This window comes from Heteronotia binoei, chromosome 10, assembly GCF_032191835.1.
Source record: "Heteronotia binoei isolate CCM8104 ecotype False Entrance Well chromosome 10, APGP_CSIRO_Hbin_v1, whole genome shotgun sequence".
Taxonomy (NCBI): Eukaryota; Metazoa; Chordata; class Lepidosauria; order Squamata; family Gekkonidae; genus Heteronotia; species Heteronotia binoei.
Genome location: NC_083232.1, coordinates 12,622,470 through 12,641,653, shown reverse-complemented (window position 1 = coordinate 12,641,653; position 19,184 = coordinate 12,622,470). Strand labels below are relative to the sequence as shown.

Genomic DNA, 19,184 nt, shown 5'->3' with positions numbered 1-19,184 from the left:
CTTCCAACTCTATGATTCTATGATATGATCACCATCTTCAAGTACTTGAAGGGCTGTCCTATAGAGAATGGGGTAGAATTGTTTTCTGTGGCCCCGGAAGGTAGGACCAGAACCAATGGGTTGAAATTCAATCAAAAGAGTTTCCGGCTCAACATCAGGAAGAACTTCCCGACCGTTAGAGCGATTCCTAAGTGGAACAGGCTTCCTCCAGAGGTGGCGGCTCTCCTTCCTTGGAGGTTTTGAAACAGAGGCTGGATGGCCATCCGACAGCGATGAAGATCCTGTCAATTTAGGGGGAGGTATTTGTGAATTTCCTGCATTGTGCAGGGGGTTGGACTAGATGACCCTGGAGGCCCCTTCCAACTCTATGATTCTATGAATTGCTGCAGCCGTGTACCATTCTCCAAGTCAAGCGAGTTTCCTTCAGACTCCCAGCTGAAACGGTGGTAAGAGACTGAGAAGCAGTGACGACAGCCGTTATTTCCTAGAGTTCCCTTTCTGAACCGGTCACGCTTGGAGACAGACGGTTGGTCGAGGGGTTTGAAACTCAACGCAAGCTGGTCCGTTTTTCGTCCAAGGCCATGGAAGGAGGACCCTACAACCCCTTCCGCTGAAGCCCCAGCCGTGCCGCTTTGCATCATGGGAGCAAGAGGGATTTGGCCAGTCGTATCCAGAACCATTTCTGGGTGTGCTGGTTGGTGTAGTCGCAGACCGTGATGAACTTCAAGATGCTCGGGAACTTCTTCTTCATGGGCTTGCACTTCACCGGAATAAGCCGCTTCATACGTGCCCCTGGACAAGAGAGAAAGTCAGAGGCGGGAATGGGAGCTAGGGAGACACGAACGGCAGCAAGAAGTGTGATCTCCCTAACCCGTTCTGCAGAGAAACCTAAGAAGAGCCATGCTGGATCAGACCAGGGATCCATCAGTCCAGCATCCTGTCTCAGACAGTGGCCAACTAGTTCCTCTAGAGCAAGGGTGTCAAACATGCGGCCCGGGGTCCAAATCAGGAGGGCTCCTATCAGGCCCCCAAGCAAGCAGCTCTTGCCTGCTTCCTTCTCCTTCTCTCATGCTTCCCTCTGCATCTCAGCTTGCTTGACAAGGCTTGCTCAATCGCACAGGAGCTTATCGAGCAAAACCTCAATTTTCTCCATTGGCTGAGGCTCCTCCCCTTCCTGGTCCCTTGGGGAAAGAGGGAAAGAGCCAGAGCTTCCTTTGCCCAGTTCCCTGGATCCCATGGGAGAGATACAAAGAAAGCACCTTTAAGACCAACAAGTGCTCATGTTTTAAGCGTGTTTTATTTTAAGGGTTTTTTTAAAAACAAACAAACAAAAAATCTTTAGTCGTGTCTGTCCATGTCCTTTAAAAAGTCCATATCTCTGCTGGCTGATCTTAAATAAATACACATATGGCCCGGCCTGGCCCGACACAGCCCAGCCTGGCCCAACAAGGTCTCATTTATGTCAGATCCAGCCCTCATAACGAATGGGTTCGACACCCCTACTCTAGAGGGATAACCACCACTGGGTACAGAGGTTGTGGCCTTCCTCTGATACGATCAGAAGAGCCCTGCTGGATCAGACCAGTGGTCCACTCAGCCCAGCATCGTGTCTTACACAGCAGACAAACAATTCCTCTGGAGGGCCAACAACCGGGCACAAAGGCCAAGGCTTTCCTAAGAACATCAGAAGAGCCCTGTTGCATCAGCCCAGTGGTCCATCTAGTCCCAGCATCCCGTCTCACACGGTAGCCAACCGGTTTCTCTGGTGGTCCAACAACAGGGCATAAGGCCCAAGGTCTTCCCCTGGTGAGAACGTCAAAAGAGCCCTACTGGATCAGCCCAGTAGTCCATCTAGTCCAGCCTCCTGTCTCACACAGCAGCCAACCCGTTTCTCTGGTGGTCCAACAACAGGGCATAAGGCCCAAGGTCTTCCCCTGGTGAGAACGTCAAAAGAGCCCTACTGGATCAGCCCAGTAGTCCATCTAGTCCAGCCTCCTGTCTCACACGGTAGCCAGCCAGTTTTTCTGGTGGTCCAACAACAGGGCATAAGGCCCAAGGTCTTCCCCTGGTGAGAACGTCAAAAGAGCCCTACTGGATCAGCCCAGTAGTCCAGCATCCCATCTCACACAGTAGCCAACCGGTTTCTCTGGTGGTCCAACAACAAGGCATAAGGCCCAAGGTCTTCCCCTGGTGAGAACGTCAAAAGAGCCCTACTGGATCAGCCCAGTAGTCCATCTAGTCCAGCCTCCCGTCTCACACGGTAGCCAGCCGGTTTCTCTGGTGGTCCAACAACAGGGCATAAGGCCCAAGGTCTCCCCCTGGTGAGAATGTCAAAAGAGCCCTACTGGATCAGCCCAGTAGTCCATCTAGTCCAGCCTCCTGTCTCACACAGTAGCCAGCCGGTTTCTCTGGTGGTCCAACAACAGGGCATAAGGCCCAAGGTCTCCCCCTGGTGAGAACGTCAAAAAAGCCCTACTGGATCAGCCCAGTAGTCCATCTAGTCCAGCCTCCTGTCTCACACGGTAGCCAGCCAGTTTCTCTGGTGGTCCAACAACAGGGCATAAGGCCCAAGGTCTTCCCCTGGTGAGAACGTCAAAAGAGCCCTACTGGATCAGCCCAGTAGTCCAGCATCCCGTCTCACACAGTAGCCAACCGGTTTCTCTGCATGTCTAACAACAGGGCACAGAGTCCAAGGCCTCTTGGCTCTCAGAGTGAGAAGTCTACTACCTCTGAGCATGGAGGTTCCCTTTGCCATCACAGCTGGTAAAGGTAGTCCCCTGTGCAAGCACCAAGTCATTACCGACCCATGGTGGATAATACTAACACATGCTTGGAGTTAACGTCAGCAGGGATGAGAGAAGGGAATACCAGTAACAAGCACCAACCGAGTCAGTGGACTGGACAAGCATTGAGTCCAATAACCTCTTGACATCTCCAGGGATTAAATGGTGGTCCACAGAAACCCCTCCAGAGCACATCACAGCAGCATTCCCAGGGCTTTTTTTGTAGCAGGAACTCCTTTGCCTATTAGGCCACACCCTCCCTGATGTAGCCAATTCTCCTGGAGCTTACAGTAGGCTCTGTACCAAGAGCCCTGTCAGCTCCTGGAGGATCGGCTACATCAACTACAACAGTGTGATATGGTGGCTAAAAAGGCAATTTTGGGCTGTATCAACAGAAGTCTAGTGTCCAGATCACGTGAAGTGATGGTATTCGCTTTACTCTGCTCTGGTAAGACCTCACCTGGAGTATTGTGTTCAGTTTTGGGCACCACATTTTAAGAAGGATATAGACAAGCTGGAACGGGTCCAGAGGAGGACGACAAAGATAGTGGGGGGTCTGGAGACCAAGTCATACGAAGAAGGTTGAAGGAGTTTAGTCTGGAGAGGAGGCGGCTGAGAGGTGATATGATCACCATCTTCAAGTACTTGAAGGGCTGTCATAGAGAGGATGGTGTGGAATTGTTTTCTGTGGCCCCAGAAGGTAGGACCAGAACCAATGGGTTGAAATTAAATCAAAAAAGTTTCCAGCTCAACATTAGGAAGAACTTCCTGACAGTTAGAGCGGTTCCTCAGTGGAACAGGCTTCCTCGGGAGGTGGTGGGCTCTCCATCCTTGGAGGTTTTTAAGCAGAGGCTAGATGGCCATCTGACAGCAATGAAGATCCTGTGAATTTAGGGGAAGGTGTTTGTGAGTTTCCTGCATTGTGCAGGGGGTTGGACTAGATGACCCTAGAGGTCCCTTCCAACTCTATGATTCTATGATAAGTCTAGTGTCCAGATCATATGAAGTGATGCTTTACACAGTAGCACTTTGCTCTGGTAAGACCTCATCCAGAGTATTGTGTTCAGTTTTGGGCACCATATTTTAAGAAGGATGCAACAAAGATGGTGAGGGGTCTGGAGACCAAGTCCTATGAAGAAAGGTTGAAGGAGCTGGGGATATTTAGCCTGGAGAGGCAGCGGCTGAGAGGTGATACGATCACCATCTTCAAGGACTTGAAGGGCTATCATCGAGAGGATGGTGTGGAATTGTTTTCTGTGGCCCCAGAAGGTCGGATCAGAACCAGTGGGTTGAAATTAAATCAGAAGAGTTTCCAGCTCAACATTAGGAAGAACTTCCTGAACGTTAGAGCGGTTCCTCAGTGGAACAGGTTTTCTCGGGAGGTGGTGGGCTCTCCTTCCTTGGAGGTTTTTAAACAGAGGCTAGATGGCCATCTGACAGCAATGAAGATCCTGTGAATTTACAGAGAGGTATTTGTTTTTAGCCCCATGGCGCAGAGTGGTAAAGCTGCAGTACTGCAGTCGGAGCCCTCTGCTCACAACCCGAGTTCGATTCCAGCAGAAGCTGGGTTCAGGTAGCTGGCTCATGGTTGACTCAGCCTTTTATCCTTCCGAGGTCGGTAAAATGAGTACCCAGCTTGCTGGGGGGAAGTGTAGATGACTGGGGAAGGCAATGGCAAACCACCATGAAAACGTTGTGAAAGCATCGTCATCCCAGAGTCGAAAAACGACTGGTGCTTGCACAGGGGACTACCTTTTTTTTTAATTTGTGAGTTTCCTGCACTGTGCAGGGGGTTGGACTAGATGACCCTGGAGGTCCCTTCCAACTCTATGATTCTATCAGGAGGGTGTGGCCTAATATGCAAAGGAGTTCCTGCTACCAAAAAAAGGCCCTGGGCATCCTTATGATCTTACCGGGGGAGAGGCTGAGGGCAAACTTGGTCTGGAAGTCACATTCTTCACTGTCCAGGTAGTCATCAGAAATGACCACCACCATTCTCCTGCACCTGGAGGTAGAGAGAGGGGGGGGATTAAAGAGCTTGTAATTGGGTCAGTCGTCAAAGAGAAGCAGGTGGGAGAAATGAACGTCCAAGCAGGGGCCCCAGACAAACCTGATCAGGGAATGGGGTGCATCAAGACACTGGGGTATAGTCCAGGGAACAAGAATATTGGATATGGACCTTGAATACCCGGATTCAGAAGCCACAAGGGAAGATAAGGGGCTGTCTGTTTCTCTCCCTGATCTACACCAGCCCGACCCTGATGATTTCAAACCAGCTAGAACAGGAGTGGCCAAACTGCGGCTAGGGAGCCACACGTGGTTCTTTCACACACATTGTGAGGCTCTCAAAGCCCCCACTGCACCGTTGATCAGCTTGGAGAAAGTATTTCTCTCTTTAGATTACTAGCCAAGCCAGCCAGTGGCCTGGAGGCTGCATTTAAAGTTGCTTTCTTTCCACCTCTCCTCCCTCCACCATTTATTTTCCTTCCTTCGTTCTTGCTCTCGCATATCTGACGTTTATTTTATGTGAACATATATGAACATATGAAGCTGCCTTCTACTGAATCAGACCCTGGGTCCATCAAAGTCAGTATTGTCTTCTCAGATTGGCAGCGGCTCTCCAGGGTCTCAAGCTGAGGTTTTTCACACCTATTTGCCTGGACCCTTTTTTGGAGATGCCAGGGATTGAACCTGGGACCTTCTGCTTACCAAGCAGATGCTCTACCACTGAGCCACCGTCCCTCCGTGTGTGGCTCTTACATTAAGCAAGTTTGGCCACCCCTGAGCTAGAAGAAGATCTGGGTTTTTTTCCTCTACTCTAAGGAGTCACAAAGTGACTTACAATCACCTTCCCTTCCTTCTGACACATGTGGGGCTGAGAGAGTTCGGAGAGAACTGTGACTGACCCAAGGTCACCCAGCAGGCGTCAAGTGGAGGAGTGGAGAATCAAACCCGGTTCTCCAGATTAGAGTCTGCCGCTCTTAACCAGTATGCCATCCTGGCTCTGCCCCAAGATACTTTGGAGGTTGGACCACAGAATTCAAATGTTCTCAATAGCCAACAGCAGGCCGTAGAGTCTGAGTCGTTCCCTTGATAAGAGCACAAGAACAGAACTGCTAGATCAGACCAATGGTCCATTTAGACCAACATCCTGTCTCACACGGTGGACAACCAGTTCCTCTGGAGGGAGAAACGGCAACAGGGCAGAGATGGCTGACATCTTCCCCTGTTAAGAACGTAAAAAGACTTCTGCTGGATCAGACCAGTGGTCCATCTAGGCCAGCCTCCTGCCTCACACAGTGGCCAACCAGTTCCTCTGGAGGGCCAACAACAGGACATGGAGAGTGAGGCCTTCATAAGAACATGAAAAGAGCCCTGCTTGATCAGACCAAAGGTCCATCTAGTCCAGCATCCCATCTCACACAGTGGCCAACCAGTTCCTCTGAGGGCCAACAACAGGACATAGAGGCCGAGGCCTTCCCCTGAGAAGAACGTCAGAAGAGCCCTGCTGGATCAGACCAGGGAGGGTCCATCTAGTCGAGCATTCCATCTCACACAGTGGCCAACCAGTTCCTCTGAAGGCCCAACAACAGGTCATGGAAGCTGAGGCCTTCCCTTGATGTTGCCACCTGGCTCTGGGATTCAGAAGATTACTGCCGCTGAATGTGGAGGGTTCCCCTCGGTAGCCATGGATACTAGTAACTGAGTTATCCTTCATGAGTTATCCTTCATGAATCAACCTAATCTCTTTTTAATTTTGTTTGTTCTACTGGAATTCTAGCGGGAGCTCCTTTGCATATTAGGCCACACACCCCTGATGTAGCCAATCCTCCAAGAGCTTACGAGGCTCTTTTTTGTAAATTCTTGGAGGATTGGCTACATCGGGGGGGGGGGTGGCCTAATATGCAAAGGAGCTCGTGCTAGAATCTCACCCCTGGTTCCAGGGGTCATCACTGCATCCTCTAGCAACGAATTCCACATTTTAAGCCCTCTCAGCGTAAAACGGGATTCCTTTTTGTCTGTCCTGAACCCACTGCTCATCAGCTTCATTAGAGGCCCTTGAGATCTAGGATTTGGGAAGAGGGAGAAAAGGTCCTCTTTGTCAACTCTCTCCACCTCGTGCACGATTTTATAAGCCTCTATCATGTCCCCCCCCCCTTAGTTGTCTCTTCTCTAATCTGCAAAGTCCCCGACTCTTCAGCTTTTCCTCCTAGGGAAGGGGCTCCAACCCCCTTATCATCTTGGTCGCCCTCCTCTGAAATATTCCCAACTCTGCAGTGTCCCTTTGGAGATACGGCGACCGGAACTGTACACAGGATTCCAAATGAAGCCTGGAGAAGCATCTGGAGCAGAGGTCCATCAGTGGCTATTAGCCACAGGGCACTGATGGAACTCTCTGTCTGGGGCAAGTGATGCTCTGGATTCTTGGCGCCTGGGGATGGGGCAACAGGGGGAGGGATTCTGGTGTCCTGGCCCCACTGATGGACCTCCTGATGGCACCTGGTTTATTTTGGCCACTGTGTGACACGGACTGGATGGGCCACTGGCCTGATCCAACATGGCTTCTTGTATTTTCTTAAGTTTGGGGAATTGGTAAAGTGCATAGACTCTTATCTGGGAGAACCCGGTTGGATTCCTCACTCCTCCACTTGCAGCTGCTGGAATGGCCTTGGATTAGCCATAGCTCTTGGAGTTGTCCTTGAAAGGGCAGCTGCTGTGAGAGCTCTCTCAGCCCCACCTACCTCACAGGCAGTATTCCCTCTAAGCTGAGTTAGTGTGAGCTAGCTCACAGATTTTTAGCCTCCAGCTCACACATTTTTGTCTTAGGATGACCCCAGAGCATAATAACTTATGCAGTAGCGCACAACTTTAACACCAGTAGCGCACAAAGTAGAATTTTTGCTCACAACACTCTGCAGCTTAGAGGGAACATCGCTCACAGGGTGTCTGTTGTGTGTGTGTAGGGGGGGGAGGTAGATTCAGAGTACAGGGCGGGATATAAATCCAATATCATCATCATCTTCTTTAAGCCACATCATAAATCCATACAGAGGCATTACAATATTGGCCATTTTATTCTTAACCCTGATCCTAATAAGTAACATAGAGTTTGCCTTTTTTGTTGCAGCACACTGGGTTGATGCTTTCCCTGAGCCATCCACTGTGACCCAAAGATTTTCCCCCCTCTCAATCTCAGCAAGTTCAGGCCCCAATCGCCTATATTTCACATTGGGATTTCCCCCCCCTGCAGTCGTCTCTTCTTCCCCACCCCCCTTTCCTTCTCACAAGCCTCGCCCGCCCACCTTCCCACCACTCACCGCTTCTCTATCAGCTCGCTGGTGATGGTCCACACGCAGGTCCCCGGCAGGACGTCCCGGTCGAAGACGCAGAGCTTCAGCCTGTGCTCCGTCTGCTCCAGCTCCTGGATCATCTCCTGCACAAACTCAATGTCCTTCGGACAGTAACAGATGAAGGCGTCGAATAGCTCTGGCGTTTGCCCTGCAAAAGGTAAGTGAGGAATTCAAACTGGGATGTGGGGGAGGCACGTTACACGTTGCTTACCCTACGAAACTATACTCGTTGTTTGCAAAGCATCAACAACACATAAGGGAACTTCCCCGCTGGGTTACCTGGGAAATGATCACTGTTCACCCTAGGAGACTAGGCAAGCGACTCTACACAAGCCCTCCTTGGCTACTACTGACACCGTCGTGGCTGGGTTATTTGAGCAGGAGCGCACAGGAACATGGTTCCAGCTGGCTTGGCATCGGGGGTGCGGCTTAATATGCAAATGAGTTCCAGCTGGGCTTTTTCTACCAAAAAAATCCCCCGGATACTGCCAAATTGCAGAGGTCCATCAGTGGCTATTAGCCACAGTGTATAGATGGACCTCTCTGTCTGGGGCAGTGATGCTCTATTCTGGGTGCTTGGGGGCAACAGTGGGAGCGCTTCAAGTGTCCTGGCCCCAGTGGTGGACCTCCTGATGGCACCTGGGGGTTTTGGCCACTGTGTGACACAGAGTGTTGGACTGGATGGGCCATTGGCCTGATCCAACATGGCTTCTCTTATGTGACACAGAATGTTGGACTGGATGGGCCACTGGCCTGATCCAACATGGCTTCTCTTATGTTCTTATGTGACACAGAGTGTTGGACTGGATGGGCCATTGGCCTGATCCACCATGGCTTCTCTTATGTTCTTATGTGACACAGAGTGTTGGACTGGATGGGCCATTGGCCTGATCCAACAGGGCTTCTCTTATGTTCTTATGTGACACAAGAGTGTTGGACTGGATGGGCCATTGGCCTGTTCCAACATGGCTTCTCTTATGTTCTTATGTGACACAGAGTGTTGGACTGCAGGGGCTATTGGCCTGATCCAACATGGCTTCTCTTATGTTCTTATGTGACTCAGAGTGTTGGACTGGATGGGCCACTGGCCTGATCCAACATGGCTTCTCTTATGTTCTTATGTGACTCAGAGTGTTGGACTGGATGGGCCACTGGCCTGATCCAACATGGCTTCTCTTATGTTCTTATGTGACTCAGAGTGTTGGACTGGATGGGCCACTGGCCTGATCCAACAGGGCTTCTCTTATGTTCTTACGTGACTCAGAGTGTTGGACTGGATGGGCCACTGGCCTGATCCAACAGAGCTTCTCTTATGTTCTTATGTGACACAGAGTGTTGGACTGGATGGGCCACTGGCCTGATCCAACATGGCTTCTCTTACGTTCTTATGTGACACAGAGTGTTGGACTGGATGGGCCATTGACCTGATCCACCATGGCTTCTCTTATGTTCTTATGTGACACAGAGTGTTGGACTGGATGGGCCATTGGCCTGATCCAACAGGGCTTCTCTTATGTTCTTATGTGACACAGAGTGTTGGACTGGATGGGCCGTTGGCCTGATCCAACAGGGCTTCTCTTATGTTCTTATGTGACACAAGAGTGTTGGACTGGATGGGCCATTGGCCTGATCCAACATGGCTTCTCTTATGTTCTTATGTGACACAGAGTGTTGGACTGCAGGGGCTATTGGCCTGATCCAACATGGCTTCTCTTATGTTCTTATGTGACTCAGAGTGTTGGACTGGATGGGCCACTGGCCTGATCCAACATGGCTTCTCTTATGTTCTTATGTGACTTAGAGTGTTGGACTGGATGGGCCACTGGCCTGATCCAACAGGGCTTCTCTTATGTTCTTACGACACTCCCGTGGTTCCTGCATTTCTAGTTTTAGTCGCTTGGCAACTCTGACCCCTTTTCAGGCCACTCGACATAAAAACTGCATAGCACCGTCTCTGGCTTCCACCCGCCCCACTAACTTTAAAAGACCCAGCTTGTTCCAAAAAGTACATCTTGCCCAGAGGCAGTGACCTACATTGTAGTACAATTGCAAAGGCTGGGAACCTATGCTCTCTTCAGGGTTCCCTCTAAGCTGTGGGCATAAAAGGGCTGCTCATTAACACAGGAAGCTCCCCTCAGTATCCGTTGGAGTTGTGCAGGGTCTCGCACTGCCCATTTGATGGGTTTTTTAAAAAAAGAATAAAAGTAGTGCAAGCACCAGTCGTTTCCGACTCTGGGGTGACATTGCATCGTGACGTTTTCACGGCAGACTTTTTACGGGGTGGTTAGCCATTGCCTTCCCCGGTCATCTACGCTTCCCCCCGCCCCCCCGCAAGCTGGGTACTCCTTTTACCGACCTCGGAAGGACGGAAGGCTGAGTCAACCTCGAGCCGGCTACCTGAACCCAGCTTCCGCTGGGATCGAACTCAGGTCGTCAACAGAGAGCTCGGACTGCAGTACTGCAGCTCTACCACTCTGCGCCATGGGGCTCTTCATTTGAAGATTACAGCAGTTATATATTATATAGTCTTCTCAGGACAGGAACTGCTCCACTCAGTTGGGGGTGGGATTAAAGGGAACAGAGGGCACTTCTGCTCGTAGAAGAGAAGAAGATGATATTGGATTTATATCCCGCCTTCCACTCCGAAGAGTCTCAGAGGGGCTCACAGTCTCCTTTCCCTTCCTCCCCCGCAACAGACACCCTGAGGTGGGTGGGACTGGAGAGGGCTCTCACAGCAGCTGCCCTTTCAAGGACAACTTCTGCTAGAGCTATGGCTGACCCAAGGCCATGCTAGCAGGTGCAAGTGGAGGAGTGGGGAATCAAACCCGGTTCTCCCAGATAAGAGTCCGCACACTTAACCACTACACCAAACTGGCCATTTGGGACAGCCATTTCTGCCACTTCTTCCCTCTCACTGCTGCCCCCCCTTTAACCACCGTGGTGCTCTGGGGCGTCTGCATGGGGCAATTCTAGCAACATAGGAGCCAAGCCACTGGCCACAAGATCCCTCTAAAACCAGCCAGAAACCTGCTGCTTGCAGCCACAGAGGTGGCCGTTCCGTTTGGTGTAGTGGTTAAGTGCATTGACACTTATCTGGGAGAACCAGGTTTGATTCCCCACTCCTCCGCTTGCAGCTGCTGGAATGGCCTTGGGTCAGCCATACCTCTCGTGGGAGTTGTCCCTGAAAGGGCAGCTTCTGTCAGAGCTCTCTCAGCCCCACCCACCTCACAGGGTGTCCGTTGTGGGGGAGGAAGGTAAAGGAGGTTGTGAGCCGCTCTGAGACTCTGATTCGGATAGAAGGGCGGGATATAAATCTTCGGGCTTTGCCTTCTTCTTAAAACCAAAAATGTTCAGTTTAGTCCTCCCAGCCTCCTCTGTCCCTTGGCCTCATTGCCTCTTGGCCGCTCTCAACCGTGCCGTTTTTCTGTCTCTGGGCTTCGTGTCACCCAGCCACAATGACCTTTCACTTCCCTCTCAAAAGTCACAGTCTGTTAACATCCTATGACCACAACTTCTCCCCACCATTGCCAGTGACCAACAGGGACTCGCCGACGGAAGACAGGCAGCTGTTAGGAGAGAAGTCGCTAGCTACATACACATGGCTGGCTTCTAACAAACCCACCAAGGTCAGCGTTGTCTACGCTGGCCGGCAGTGGCTCTCCAGAGTCTCAGGAAAAGAGTTTTCAAATCACTGACTCCCAGATCCTTTTAGCCGCAGATGCCAGGCATTGAATCTGGGACCTCCTGTGTGCAAAGCATGCTCTCCCATCGACAAGGAACACAAAATCCCAGAGTCCTAATTAAATCCAAATGCAGAACGTGCAAACGGGAAACCCAGCGCATTCAGATTCAGAGGTCACTCAAGCCCTTAACGTATGCACAGCAAGCACATTCCACAGATGCAATGCATGCAGAAAGAACTGGGGGGCGCGAGCATCACCTGTTGAACCGTCTACCCTCCTGCGACTGTTGAAGGCACAGAAGCCCTAGGCACAGAAAACAGATGACAGGCCTCAATATGTTTTGCTCCCCTCGTCAGACCTATCCCACTCCTCATCAGACCCATCTCACCCCTCATCAGACCCATCCCACTCCTCATCAGACCCGTCTCACCCCTCATCAGACCCGTCGCACGCCTCATGAGACCCATCGCACCCTCATCAGACCCGTCTCACCCCTCATCAGACCCATCGCACTCTCATCAGACCCGTCTCACCCCTCATCAGACCCGTCTCAACAACCCAATCTCTTACCCAAGGGGTCGTCTCGGATGGTGATGCCTTGCCTTTCCTGGGTCCTGGGTTCGCTGCTGTCCACCGCCGGAACCTGAAGGGGCTGCTCAGCCTCCTGCCGTTTCCTCTCCAGGTACTTCTTACAATCCTCCTCTGTACAAGTTGCATGCAGGGAGAGAGAGAGAGAGAGAATCATAGAATCATAGAGTTGGAAAGGATTTCTAGGGTCATCTAGTCCAACCCCCTGCACAATGCAGGAAAGTGAGAAAGGCTTCTCTGAGGACGTTCCTTCTGGCATTTGGGGCGTGCCCACAGGAAGAATCCCTGGGAGAAAAAAGGGACACTGCTTCTTGGAACAGCTCTGGGCCAACACCCCAAAGTCAACCCCAAAGACTTCCCAAACAAGACCTCCAGCGCCTGTTGCCTGTGAAGGATCAGTTGGAAGTGAAGGACTTTGCACTGTCTCTTAACTTCAGACTTTGGAAGGGGACTAGAACGTCAAGAGAGATGAGAGAACCTAAGAGAAGCCATGTCGGATCAGGCCAGTGGCCCATCCAGTCTAACACCCTGACCGATTTCGTGCTCAGCTTACCCTGCGGTCACGTTGCTCTTCTCTGCGCAGCATCCGTCAGATTTCCCATTATCCGCGCCGGAGTTACAGGAAGTAACTTTTGCACAGCAAATGGAAACTTTGGTGCGCGAAGCCGCGATACTTCCTTAACTCCGGCGCGGATAATGGGAAATCCAACGGACGCTGCGCAGAGAAGAGGAACGTGACCGCGGGGTAAGCTGAGTGCGAAATCAGTCCCTGTGTCACATAGTGGCCCAAACCCAGGTACCATCAGGAGTTCCACCAGCTGGGCCAGAACTACAGAAACCCTCCCACTGTGGCCCTTCAAGCAACAAGAATGTTTGACTTAGTCAGTTGGGAAATATTCAGGTGGGTGGCCACGTCTGTCTGAAACAGCAGAATGAACTCTGAGTCCAGTGGCACCTTTAAGACCAACCGAGTTGTATTCAGGGTATAAGCTCTGGTGTATCTTCTTCAGAATCGAGGCACTGCTGTTGAAGACGCAGCTGCGCTGGGCAGGGCATATTTCTAGGATGGAAAACCACCGCCTTCCGAAGATTGCTCTGTATGGCGAACTTTCCACCGGCCATCGAAATAGAGGGGCACCAAAGAAGAGGTACAAGGACTCCTTGAAGAAATCCCTCGGCACCTGTCGCATCAACCATCACCAGTGGTCTGACCTAGCCTCAGATCGCAAAGCATGGAGGCACACCATCCACCAGGCTGTCTCTTCCTTTGAGAACGCACACAAAGCTGGTCTTGGGGACAAAAGGAGATTGAGGAAGAATCGCACTGCTACAGCACCAACCCCAAATCAGACTTTTCCCTGCAGCCACTGTGGCCGGATCTGCCTGTCCCGCAATGGGCTTGTCAGCCACCAGCGAGCCTGCAGCAGACGTGGACTACTGCACCCTTCGTTCGCGAAGTCAAGCCAAGAGATCTTCTTCAGATACTGCAGTGTGGATGCACACAAAACCTTATACCTGGAATTAAACTCTGTTGGTCTGTAAAGTGCCACAGGACTCAAAACTTTTTTCTGCTGCTTCAGACCACCACGGCCGCCCACCTGAATCTATCTGGGCATAAGCCTTTGCATGCGTGCGTGCATGTACCTTGAAGAAGTGTGCATGTACACCAAAGCTTATACCCAGAATTAAATGGTACTGCTGGACTCTGAAGTTGTTCAGTCGGGAAAGATATCCTCAGTTTTACTTTTCCAATATGGCAACCCAGGGTTAAGAACATAAGAACATAAGAGAAGCCATGTTGGATCAGGCCAATGGCCCATCCAGTCCAACACTCTGTGTCACAGAAGAACATACGAGAAGCCATGTTGGATCAGGCCAGTGGCCCATCCAGTCCAACACTCTGTGTAACACAAGAACATAAGAGAAGCCATGTTGGATCAGGCCAGTGGCCCATCCAGTCCAACACTCTGTGTAACAGAAGAACATAAGAGAAGCCATGTTGGATCAGGCCAGTGGCCCCTCCAGTCCAACACTCTGTGTCACATAAGAACATCAGAGAAGCCATGTTGGATCAGGCCAACACACACACACACACACACATATATATATATATACTGTGGCTAATAGCCACTGATGGACCTCTGCTCCATATTTTTATCCAATCCCCTCTTGAAGCTGTCCATGCTTGTAGCCGCCACCACCTCCTGTGGCAGTGAATTCCACATGTTAATCACCCTTTGGGTGAAGAAGGACTTCCTTTGGGTTGGCCGAACTGTGGCTTCATGGGGCTTTTTCACACATCTTGTGCGGCTCTCAAAGCGCCCACCACGCCGTCGGCCAGCTTGGAGAAGGCATTTCTCTGTTTAAATCACTCCTCCAACCCAAGCCTCCTCTCTATAGGCTAGTGTTTTCTGTATAACGCAGCTTGGCTGATGCCTTTAAAGTTGCTTTCTTTTCCCCCTCTCTCCCCTCCCCCCATCTATTTGCCTCCCTCCCTCCCCTCCAACATCTCACAGTCATGCAGCGCTCACAACATCTGAGGTTTAGTCTATGCGGCTCTTACGTTGGGTTGCCAATCTCCAGGTGTGAAGCAGGGGAAACCCGTGTTCTACAAAAAAAGTCAATATCCGTGAAATTTACAAGAATATGCTGTAGTTACTCAGTACGAAGAATTTTTTTAAAGACTCACTACTGAAGGAATAGCTCATGCTATTTTATAACATATAATGCATATATTCAAAATTAGAAATCAAAATTACAATAAAGCATTTTTCATCATGAAAGAGTCTGGGTAGAGGGAAGACTCCAAGGAATGCAAAGTCCTAGTAAGTACACTTTGACCTCTCCTGATGGATGACAATGTTGTCTGCGATGTCAAAAGCTACTTTGCAGTACATTGAAGACTCAACACTTGAGGCAATGTCTTTATAATGTATAAAACAGGGGTGGCCAACGGTACTCTCCAGATGTTTTTTGCCTACAACTCCCATCAGCCCCAGCCATTGGCCATGCTGACTGGGGCTGATGGGAGTTGTAGGCAAAAAACATCTGGAGCGCTACCGTTGGCCACCCCTGATGCAAAAGTAATATATGGCTGTGAGAGCTGGACCATAAGGAAGGCCGAGCGCAGAAGAATAGATGCTTTTGAGATGTGGTGCTGGAGAAGAACCTTGAGAGCCCCTTGGACTACAAGAAGATCAAATCAGTCAGTCCTAAGGGAAATCCACCCAGACTGTTCTGTTCCCTGAAAGGTCAGATGCTGAAGCTGAAGTTCAAATACTTTGGCCACCCAATGAGAAGGGAGCAGTCCCTGGAGAAGACCCTGATGCTGGGAAAGACAGAAGGCAAAAGAAGAAGGGGACGGCAAAAGATGAGATGGCTGGACAGCATTACTGATGTAACGAACATGAATCTGAGCAGGCTTCGGAGGACAGGAGGCCTGGCATGACTTTGTCCATGGGGTCGCAAAGAGTCGGACTCGACTGTGCGACTGAACAACAACAAATGAAAACACGCTCCCTAGGTTTAAAAAGCCGTGTTTCGGTTATAGACCTTCGTCTCGCTCAATTCACTTCATATTATCTGGAACCAATGCTCACAACGATATGCACACGACCAGTCAGTGCATTTCTTTATCTGGCATTAGCAGTTATGAAGACATTGCCTGATGTGTTGAGTAATTTATTGCAATTTTGATTTATAATTTTGGACTGAGTAACTGCAGCACAGTATTGTAAATTTCACTGATAATGACTTTTTCGTAGATGAGGGGTTTCCCCTGCTTCCCAACTTTGCCGTGTTCATCCCGTTTGGTTTGCTCATCCCCGGGTGGGGGCAGGGGATCCCCCGGTTTAGAGGCCCTCCCACCACCTCAGGGTCATCAGAAAGCGGGGGGGGGGGGATTTCTGCTGAACACTCCATTATTCCCTACGGAGACCGATTCCCATCAGGTATAATGGAGAATCGATTCATCTGTACGTGAGCTCTGGGGAAGGGGCTGTTTTTTGAGGGAGAGGAACCACATTTGCAGCACATCCTCTGGTGTCTCTCCCCAAAATACCCTCCAAGTTTTAAAAAGATTGGACCAGGGGGTCCAGTTCTATGAGCCCCAAAAGAAGGTGCCCCTCGCCTTCATTATTTCCAGCACAGGGAAGGCATTGAAAAAGTGTGCAGTCCCTTTCAGTGTAATGGCCAGAACTCCCTTTGGAGTTCAATTATTCTTGACACAGCCTCCCAACTTCTCCTGGCCCCACCCCAAGTCTCCCGGCCCCACCCCAAAGTCTCCCCGCCCCAACCTCAACGTCTCTCGGCCCACCCCAATATCTCCTGGCCCCACCCCAAAGTCTCCCGGCCCCACCCCCAATGTCTCCCAGCCGCACCCCCAACTTCTCCTGGTCCCACTCCCAACTTCTCCTGGCCCCACCCCAAGTCTCCCGGCCCCAACCTCAACATCTCTCCGCCCACCCCAAAGTCTCCCGGCCCCACCGCAATGTCTCCCACCCCCACCCCCAATGTCTCCCGGCCGCACCCCCAACTTCTCCTGGTCCCACTCCCAACTTCTCCTAGCCCCACCCCCAAAGTCTCCCGGCCCCACTCCAAGTCTCCCGGCCCCACCCCAAAGTCTCCCCGCCCCAACCTCAACGTCTCTCGGCCCACCCCAAAGTCTCCCGGCCCCCACCCTCAAAGTCTCCTGCCCCACCCCAAAAGTCACCTGGCCCCCACTCCCAAAGTCTCCCGGCCCCACCCCCAAAGTCTCCTGCCCCACCCCCAAAGCCCCCAGCTATTTCTTGCATGCCCGGCCACCCTGCCCGCCCCCAAGTTGGCCACCCGAGCTGGCCGGCGCACCGATGCTGGGCCCCAGGTCTTCGAGGACGTCGTGGCGCTCGAGGGCGCGCAGGAGCTGGAGGAGGCGGCCGACGGTGGGGCGGGGGGCGGCGGCGGGGCCCCGGGCGGGCCAGTCGCGCAGGAGGCGGCCGGTGGGGTCGGCCTCGCCCTCCAGCGCGCGGATCTCCAGGAACTCGTAGCCCAGCCGCTCGGCCAGCGCCGTCCAGTCCGCCGCCACGGGCGCCCGCGGGTTCAGGAACAGCCCCAGGCGGCGGCGCACCGCGTAGTTGAGCGCCGCCAGCGGCACCTCCAGCCCCTCCGCCGGGGAAGCCGCCTCCGCCATGGCCTCCTTCCGGCCGCCGCTGCCGCTTTGCGCGACTGCTCGGGAGGGCGGCCGCTGCTGCTGCTCTTGCCAGCTTTCGCTTCCGAAGCGCGGCGCCGCCCAGCCGGAGGGACCGCCCCGACCCCTCGAGCTGCAGGAGGCCGCTGGGTTGCTCGCGAGCAGCGGCGGCAGCTGGGGTTGCCAAGTCCCACTCAAGAAAGATCTGGGGACTTTGGGGGTGGAGCCAGGAGACTTTGGGGGGGGGGGCAGGAGACTTGGGGTGGAGCCAGGAGATTTGGGGTGGGGCCACGAGATTTGGGGGGTGCCAGGAGACTTTGGGGGTGGGGCCACGAGACTTGGGGGTGGGGCCATGAGACTTGGGGGGTGCCAGGAGACTTTGGGGGTGGGGCCAGGAGACTTGGGGGTGGATCCAGGAGACTTGGGGGGGGTGAATGCAGAATTGGGGGTGGGGCCAGGAGACTTTGGGGGTGGGGCCAGGAGCAAGATTGGGACAAGCATAATTGAACTCCAAAGGGAGTTCTGGCCATGCCAACTGGGGCGGGGGGAGCCAGCCCAAGGCTCCTAAAGGCATGGGGGCCCATAGGCCAGTGCCTACGTGGCCTAATTGTTAATCTGACCCTGCCTGGCAACCCTATAAAAGGGCGCAGCTTCAATCCTTGGCACCTTCCATTAAACCTTCCCCCCCTCCGCAGCAGCCATTTTCTCCAGGGGAGCTGATCTCTGAGGTCTGGAGTTCAGTTGCAATTCTGGGAGCTCTCCAGGCCCCACCAGGAGGTTGGCAACCCTTCCCCAACTTCTGGCGGTCGGTTTGAGGTGTCCCACTACAAAAGGGGGGACTGTGCAGCTTTCCCTCTGGCTTTGCTGGCCAGAACCCTCCAAATGGGGCTTTCATTCCCGGTAGGGTTGCCAAGTCCCCTGCCATGGAGTTTTGCCTCCCAAATCGCTAGAACGTCCAGGAAAACCATAGAGTTCTCCTGGAAACGCCTAGAGTGGCTGGCGTGCAAGGATGCCAGCGCGATGATGTCACATCCGGGTGATGTCGTCGCGTCGGCGACACTAGGGGAGGTTCCCCTTGCCAGCCCAATGTGGGCCGGTGGGTTGGGAACCTCCAGGGCGGGAAAAACCCCGCCTGGGCCGGGGGGCTTAGCAGCCCTACTTCCTATCCAGGAAGAGGCTGATTGTGGCTTCCCAGCAACAGCCGGCCTTGTCATCATAACCCAGGCCTTGTTTAAACACCACTGACTTCCTGTTTTCTCTTGGGCCATTGCCAACTCCAGCGCACGCAGCCAGTTGCCGTCATTGTTGCAGACATGATCCCCTTACTTTGGAGGAAGCACACAGAGGGGATGGAGGAAACCGCTGGGTCAGAAAGTCTCCTATTGTGGCCGGGAGATGCTGCCTGCCTCTGGGGTAAAAGTTAAGGTCGTCCCCTGTGCAAGCACCAATCGTTTCTGACTCTGGGGTGACGCTGCTTTCACAGCAGACTTTTTGCGGGGTGGTTTGCCCTTGCCTTCCCCAGTCATCTGCACTTTCCCCCCAGCAAGCTGGGGACTCATTTGACCGACCTCGGAAGGATGGAAGGCTGAGTCAACCTGGAGCCGGCTACCTGAAC

General features: G+C 52.5%; 1 protein-coding gene across 1 annotated transcript; it reads right to left on the bottom strand.

Annotated features, from left to right (window-relative positions):
- Window positions 1–585: 585 nt before the first annotated feature.
- Window positions 586–17,572, bottom strand: MYD88 (MYD88 innate immune signal transduction adaptor). The gene is made up of 5 exons (XM_060248291.1): window positions 17,251–17,572; window positions 12,388–12,519; window positions 8,102–8,282; window positions 4,697–4,788; window positions 586–792 (listed from the first exon to the last, which is right to left on the bottom strand). Exons 1-5 carry the CDS (start codon window positions 17,570–17,572, stop codon window positions 638–640), a joined length of 882 nt encoding a protein of 293 aa, XP_060104274.1. The 3' UTR covers window positions 586–637.
- Between the last annotated feature and the right edge of the window lie 1,612 nt (window positions 17,573–19,184).